Below are 8,168 nucleotides of genomic sequence, written 5' to 3'. Positions count from 1 at the left end.
AAGAGCGGATTAAGATATCATCCACAGGACCAGCTACTGGCCATGAAGCTGTCATGATGGAGTCAGGCTTTAACAACAGAAATGACAGAAAGGGAAATTAATTGACATGAATATCTGGTGGCTTCTCTATCTATTACAACTTAAATGAAAGCTAAACAGCAGAGAGAAGCGAAGAGCTTAAGCTTTACAGTACTCCAACTCACTGACCCTGTAACTCAACTGTGAAGGACAGAAATATACCCCCAATTAGCAGCACTTGTGAAAGTGCATTAATGCCCACACACACATGCTTCATATACAATTACGTAACTTCATTTACCAATTTAGGATTTACTTCTACAGCAGCTAAGTTACTTAGATAGATCAGTGTAGATATAAGATAAAAACTTATGGTTTCCCTCCTGAAAAGCTACATATACCCTCTGACGGTGCGGCGACACAGTGAGTACAAGTCATCACTATAAGAAACCTGCCCAACCCCCAGCCATGAGTCTACAAGTCCTCAATGGCAAAATAAGAGGAAGACGTTAGAATCTCAACAGCTGCAAAGATGGGTGAAGGCTGAAGCAGAACAAGATCCCCAGTTATCTTGGTCTCCTTACCATTGGATCAAGGCCCCTTCTGTCTAAAGCCATGTGGAAGCTGATGTGCAGCAGCTTCACCATGATTAAAGAAGTCATGCACAGGCATCTCCCATGAAAACAGCTTTTTCAGCACATTCCTCAAGTCCTTTGAGGACCAGCTAATGGTGATAGGAGCAGGACTGTGAGGTCTGGAAGCTCCTAGTCATGAACTGGCACGAAGTTGGCAGTTACAAAGAAGTCATCTAGCACTTGAACAAGACAGAAGTGCAATTTGCCAGCTGTAACCGTAACTGAGCAGCCCTCTTCAGGATCCGCTCTGCTCACTCCACATGGAGAGAGGGTTAGAAAAGGTTCCCTAAACATAGCCCACCTAATACAGCATTCTGTAAATCCTCCTGACTCGATAACTGTCCAATGGGATCACCTTTACTGCGGTCAAAAATACCAACAAAGACATACCACCATTTTCTGGACCTAGAACATCAGGACCCTCCTGGACAACCCTAATGGTGAATGCCCAGAGTGCCACATTGCACTCATAGCCTGAGAACTCAGGCAACACAACACTGATATAGCTGCACTGAGCAAGACCCAGCGAGCAGAAGATGGGCACCTCAAAGAAATGGAGAGGGTGATACCTTCTTCTGGAAGGGTAAACAGGAAGGAGAATGCCGACTTCATGGAATTGGTTTTGCCATTAAGAATGAACTCATAAACCAAATCAATGAGTTTCCTATTGGAATTAATGAGTGTCTCATGGCTCTGTCTCATATTGTCAGGGTGTCAATATGCCATCAGCAGCAGCACATATACCCTGACTCTTGATGCCACCAATGAAACCAAGGAGGGATTCTATGTCAACCTCGACTAAGTCCTTTCTGACTTTCTGGAAGGAGACAGACTTATTCTTCTTGGTGATTTCAATGCCAGAGTCGGAAGGGACTCTAACCTTTGGAACAGAACCATCGGCAAGGAAGGAGGAGGAAAGGTCAACTTCAATGGCATCCTCCTTTTGACCAAATGCATGGAACGTGGGCTCACCATCACCGACACCCTATTCCACCAGAAAAACAGGCACAAGACATCGTGGCAACACCCACAATCTAAGCATCGGAACCTGATTAACTATGTCATCTTCCATGCCTGGGATTGCAAAGATGTCAGTATCATCCAAGCTATGCTAGGGGCCGATGACTGTTGGACTGATCACTGACTCATCTGCTCAATTATGTCACTCAAACTGGCTCCCAAATGACAGCTGCAGCAGAAGCAATGGAAGATCAATGTACAAGGACTCAAGGACCCAAGCAAATGAAAACCTCTTCCACCAGTGCCTCAGCGAAAAACTGGTGATTTCCAATCAACAACAGGAGAACGTCAGCAGCATGTGGGGTGCCCTCAAGACCACTGTCATCGGTGCCTATGAAGAGAAGCTTGGATTCTCTACTAGGAAACATCAAGACTGGTTTGATGACAGCAACTGGGAGATCCAAGAGTAAATTGATCATAAGCGCAAGGCCTTTTGCGCTTGGCAAAATTACACCAACTCCACGTAAAAGAAACTGAATCTCCAACAAGCCAAGGCAGAGGACCAAAGGAGGACCCACAATATAAAGAACAAGTAGTGGGAGGACAAAGCAAAGGAGATTCAACATCCATGATATGCGTCGTTTCTTCAGTGCCACCAAAGCCACTTATGGTCCAAGCACTCAGGGACCAGTCCCCTTAATATCTAAGGATGGAGGAGACCTGATAAAGAAAGGGGAGCCATTGAGGCCCATTGGAAGGAGCATTTTGAAGACCTTCTTTATCAAGACTTTGCACTGATAAGTGTTCCCAATTCTATCCCATAGCACTCTATCAGAGATGATCTCGGAATCCCTCCAACCCTTGATGGAGGTGAGGAAAGCCATCAAGCAGACAAATGACAAGGCACCTGGAATGGATGGAATCCCCACTGAACAGGGAGGAAAGGAGCTCACATTACAGCTTCATGCCCTCATCTTAAGGATCTGGAATGAAGAGGAAATCCCAGACAACCTCAGGGATGCCATGATTGTGACAATCTTCAAGAAAGAAAGTCTAACTGTGGAAGCCACAGAGGAATCACCTTGTTGTCCACCACAGGGAAGATCATTGTGAAAACCCTCCTGAACCATCTCCTTCCACTTGCTGAAAGAGCTCCTCCAGGAATCTCAAGAGGCATAATTGACACGATCTTCAGTTCGCCAGCTGCAGGAGAAATGTTGGGAACATAAGCCTGTCTACATGGCCTTCTTTGACCTCACAAAAGCTTTAGACTGTCACCTGAGAAGTGCTGTGGAGGATCCTTCTGAACTACAGATGCCTAGCAAATTTTTTCACCATTCTCTGCCTGTTCCATGACAGTATGGTTCTCACTAATGGATCTATCACAGATCCTTTTTTAAGTTAAAATGGAAGTTAAGCAAGGCTGTGTCATCGCTTCAACACTCTTCTCAATATTCTTTGCCATGATGCTACGTCTGACCACCAACAAGCTTCCAGCTGGAGTGGATCTAAACTACAAAGGCATGGTAAGCTGTTTAACCTCAGCCGACTCCAAGCTAAAACCAAGACCCTGACCCCAATCATTGAGCTCCAGTACACAGATGATGCTGTAATGTATGCTCACTTGGAAGCAGACCTTCAGGCAATTGTCAATATCTTTACCAAGACACAAGAAAATAGGACTGACATTTAACATTCAGAAGACTAAGGTCCTTCACCAACAAGCTCCTAATGAACAGTCCCCAGCTCCAGTAATCCCGATCCATGGTGAGACTCTGGAGAACATTATTTCCCACACCTTGGAAGCCATCTCTCATAGAAGACTAACATGGATGAAGAAATCCAACATCATCAAATGTGCAAGTGCAGCCTTTGGACGCCTGGAGAGACGGGTGTTTGAAGATCGCAACATCAGATTCAAAACCAAGTTCATGGTTTATTAAGCAGCCGTGATCCCCATCTTGCTGTACGGAGCTGAGACATGGACAATGTACAGGAGACATCTAAAGTTGCTGAACAAGTACTATCAACACTGTCTGTGGAAGATCCTCCAAATCCAGTGGGAAGACAGATGTACCAAAGTTAGCGTCTTCCTGCAAACAAACACCACAAATACTGAGGCGATGACCATCTAACATCAACTCTGTTGTGCCGGCCATGTCATCCAGATGTCCACTTCCAGACTCTTGAAGCAAGTTTTATTTTTCCAGCTCAGTCAAGGCATACACTCAAGAGGAGGGCAGAGAAAGCACTTCAGGGATGATCTCAAGGCCAATTAAAAAAAAAGGCAACAATGATGTCAACTCATGGGAGACTATTACTCAGGAGCACCCCAAACAGAGGAAGAGTCTGCTTCAGAGATGTCAGTATTTTGAAACCTCATGACAGCAACAGGGGATGAAAAGATGAGAGTGGTAGAAACAGCGTGTCGCAGACCAAGTACCACCCATCCCACATGTTAACACGTCTGAGCTTCAGCAGAGTCTGCTGATCTCGGATAGGCCTCTTCAGTCCTCCTTAGACACACATATAAGACAATCATCCTCAACTGTGAGCGAGTGCCAAAGCAGTTGAAACCACGTATGAATAAACCCTGCGTTGTTATTTGGGTTAGGCTTAGATCATCTCATAGCAGTGACTGAAGCTGACTAAATAACTACATTAAAATTAGGTTACTTCACCTTCCTTGCAAATAGAGATGCATCTGAATTTAATGTGTTCATATAGTCACCTGAAGATCTTCTGTTTACATAAAAAAATCCATATATAGCCACGGACTGATCCAGGCTAAACTGAACTCAACAGTTAAGCTTCTAACGATTTTGGTGAATTCTGGATAAGCCTACACAGCAGCGACGATTACATTTTTATATAAACATTAATGTCTGTAATTACATACACTTCAAATACTATCACAAAATTTTATTAATATTAAACTTACATAAAAAGACTATCACAATTATACATTTCTTATGTGCATATTACCAGTTTAAACTCAAGATTTTAGGTAATAGCGGCCAAAACATAGGGCAATCATTCCAACTCTAATGGATCAATGGTGGTTCTACATCTGCCGTTTTCCATGCAAATTTGTTTCTTTCCTAAACTTCTGGCTGGCTATTCTTAACATTAATATAGACATATATGTTTACTATAAACAAGTCAAATCCCAATCCTAAAAAACATACTTAAAATAAATATATACTAGTACCTTTCCCAGCAGTGACCAGATGTGCTCACATAAGTGGGGGCAGATGGGAGCCAACAGCAGTGTCTGAACTTCAATGAACTGAAATACCAAGTCCTTATGCATTCCTTCTATTGCTAGTTCCCGGTACTTATCTTTTGCTGCCTGAAACACAGCCAACATAGCCACCATTAAACATTCCAACTGTCATAGAGAAACATTTCTTTAAAAAAAACAATGTCTTTGGCCTAATACGTATTTAAAATGTAAGCTACCTAGAAACCTATAATGGATTATTAAAAGGACTATGTTTCTAAAACAGCTGGGAGTGGAGTATGAACTTCTGCCAAATGAACATTATAGTTTTATATTATTATGGCTCTTATGGAAAAAAGATATTTATCGGCACAGACATAAAAGTCAAGAATAACTGCAACTGTATATCACGTGCTATCATTCTGAATAGCCTATATAAAAGATACCATTAAGTACTAAGAAAAAGGCAATAAATATGATATATCATTCTACACATAGTTCAGCCTACCTAATCATATTCCTGGAAGTCAAGTCAGTCATATAAAGGAGTCTCTGCAATTCATTAAGTTCTGGAAACACTTTGGAGAGATACCTTAATGGAGTATTTTGAAAAATATTGTTTCCAAACAGTTCTGCTGATGAACTTTCTGTATTTCTCATGGAAATTTCCCTTGTTAAAAAACCAAGGAAAACACTCTTACAAGTTGCCCCTTCCTGCTAGTTATTGCCCACCTAAAAATTGCCGCATTTTATTTGCAACCTCACAGCTGCTTCCTACAGACCAAAGCAGAATGCTGAGACACACCATTATGACTAAGTCCTTAATCCATTTAGGTTTGTCCTCTTTCTGAATAAAATACTAACCCTAACTGAACTAAATAACTGAACTCGGATAAGGGACATCAGAATCAAAAGAAAAAGCTACACAAAGTAATAAATCCCAGGAGCTGGTTTCTTGCCCTCTAAAGAGTAGACCTCCTACCTGGAATTCAAAGAAGCCAGTTTTCAGAGCTTCCTTAAACATCAATTTCTCATAATTTTGATCTGTCTTCAGTATGTCTGCATTCATTTCACTAGGAAGAAAGGAGAAAAGAAAAATAACATTAAAAAGAAAAGACCAACTTGCATAATAATGACAACAACATTCAAAAGGTATTGATAATGATTTTATAAATGTCTCCAGAACAGCAGAGACAGTCAAGGTAGTCTAAAAATTAATGGAATCTTTTTTGTTTTAGAGACTATATGAGCAATTATTTGGTAGAAAAGTGAAAAAACAAACATGAACATGAGATCATAATGAGAAACTTGAAACGAACCCCACACACTCATTCAATGCAGTACCTGGCAAAGACTCTGTCATTGAAGGTGTTGGCAGGTCCATTTCTTAAACTGTCCTTGTTTGCCAGCATTTCCTTCACCCATTCTACCCAGGTGTAAAGACGGAGAATACCAGCATCTGCCATGGCTTCTACAAAGTTGGCATCTTCAACAGTGTCTCCAGCATCAGCCAGTGCCAGACGCATGCCTAGATAAATAAGAAATAGGATTAACACATCTGGCCCCAGGGACAACTGATAAATGCAGCTGTGGGGGAGAAGAGGTCAAAGCCTGAGTATCAACTGGATTTTCATGCTGAGGGCAAGCTAAATGCAGGCAGAACACTCAGCTGTGAAGGAGCGTTCATTCCCCTATATTGCAAGTGGTCAACATGACTGTATACAGTTCTACAAGTGGGGAGAGAAAAAGGGATACAAAGAGTTAGGCACACTGCCCTGTTAGAGCAGGAGAATAGAATAACCAGAAGAGGCTGGAGTGATCAGTATCTAAAAGCGATATAGAAGGGCGAAAACATTTGCACCAAACACTATACCCTTGCATGAAAGCTCTATACCCCTTCATCCCTTCACTATTAGGCTCTAGATGTGCAAGGGGAAAGATGCAAAACTGCAAAAAAACAAGGTGGGTGGGAGAAGGAGGAGATACTGATCATTGCTTGCCACTCATTCATTTAACCCATTAATACACCCTACATTTCTAAAAATTACAGGTGTTTGGTGAATACTCACAGGCAAAAAGCAACAAATATGATTTAATTACCAAAGCTGAAGTGAACTCATTACTCTTTTTAAGATGGCATATAACATGCCCAGCTGTGGGCATGTGCTAAAATAAATGTGCATTATATTAAATATAATTGCTAAGATAAATGTACTTTGGGGTGTACTTACCATCTGCAGAAAACTTGTCCACAGCTTGATTCAGGGTGAGGAAGTTGCCTGTAGATTTAGACATCTGAAAAGAGAAAGAGTTGAGAGAGTCGCCCCAAGGGATGACGACTAGGTCGAATGGTCATAAACTACTACAAGACTGTTTCAGGCTGGACATAAGGAAGAATTTCTTTACTGTCCGAGCCCCCAAGGTCTGGAACAGCCTGCCACCGGACGTGGTTCAAGTGCCTACACTGAACACCTTCAAGAGCAAACTGGATGCTCATCTTGCTGGGATCCTGTGACCCCAGCAGACTTCCTGCCCCTTGGGCAGGGGGCTGGACTCAATGATCTTCCGAGGTCCCTTCCAGCCCTAATGTCTATGAAATCTATGAAATCCTGATACAACCATGCTGCTTTGCATAATAAGCACTGGGCAAATATGCGCCTATGTAAAATAAGAAAATTGTATTGGTCTGCATTACTGATAACCACACTGCACAAGGAAGATCTGTAGCTTGCTCAAGGGATGGTACTCTGCAATACCATGGGAGATATCAGAAATCTGCTTTTGATTCAGACTTGTGTTTTCCAGTCTGGCAGAAATGTAGCATACTTCAAAGGAAGGTCTCTCAGTCTCCCTCTCTCTCTCTCTCTCTCTCTCTCTCATGAAATTCAGGAAAGGCACTGCTGGGCATGCTGCACTAACATATGCAGAATAACTAGTTCTATGGACCAGTCACAGGGGCAGCATTAAACTCCTGAATATTAAACTTGGCTCAGCCGCTGACCTGTTCCTGAGACTCCAACAAGTTATAACTTCCAAGACCCGCCTACATTATGATAACAAGAAAGTAGCATCTGTTACTTCTGTTGTGGCCCTGCTGGGCTTTGCTTTCATTCTGTTGACCCTTAGTGGACAAAAAAAGTTATAACCAACTTAGGTCCCAAAGACATCCGAGGCAAGATTTTCAAAAATGTCTGCACTACTGAAACCACATTTTTCAAAACTCTAATCCTTCTCAACTTTCAGTGAGATTTCAGTGCCTGTGTTCCCAAGCCATTTCTGAAAATTTTACTGACAGGCTCAAGTACTTGTTTAACTTATTTGGAAAATTAAGA

General features: G+C 42.1%; 1 protein-coding gene across 1 annotated transcript in view; it reads right to left on the bottom strand.

The window, feature by feature from the left end:
• Nucleotides 1-8,168, bottom strand: part of LARS (leucyl-tRNA synthetase) — a 45,231-nt gene that overhangs the window by 12,552 nt on the left and 24,511 nt on the right. Inside the window, exons 22-26 of the mRNA XM_006028170.2 lie at nt 7,068-7,131; nt 6,181-6,364; nt 5,819-5,909; nt 4,825-4,965; nt 1-67 (exon numbers count right to left, since the gene is read on the bottom strand). The exon at nt 1-67 is cut by the window's left edge and continues 98 nt beyond it. Coding sequence (XP_006028232.1) covers nt 1-67; nt 4,825-4,965; nt 5,819-5,909; nt 6,181-6,364; nt 7,068-7,131 — 547 coding nt within the window. The remainder of the gene's footprint in view (nt 68-4,824; nt 4,966-5,818; nt 5,910-6,180; nt 6,365-7,067; nt 7,132-8,168) is intronic.

Source organism: Alligator sinensis, unplaced genomic scaffold (assembly GCF_000455745.1).
Source record: "Alligator sinensis unplaced genomic scaffold, ASM45574v1 scaffold135_1, whole genome shotgun sequence".
Classification (NCBI taxonomy): domain Eukaryota; kingdom Metazoa; phylum Chordata; order Crocodylia; family Alligatoridae; genus Alligator; species Alligator sinensis.
This window is presented reverse-complemented; position numbering and strand designations above follow the sequence as displayed.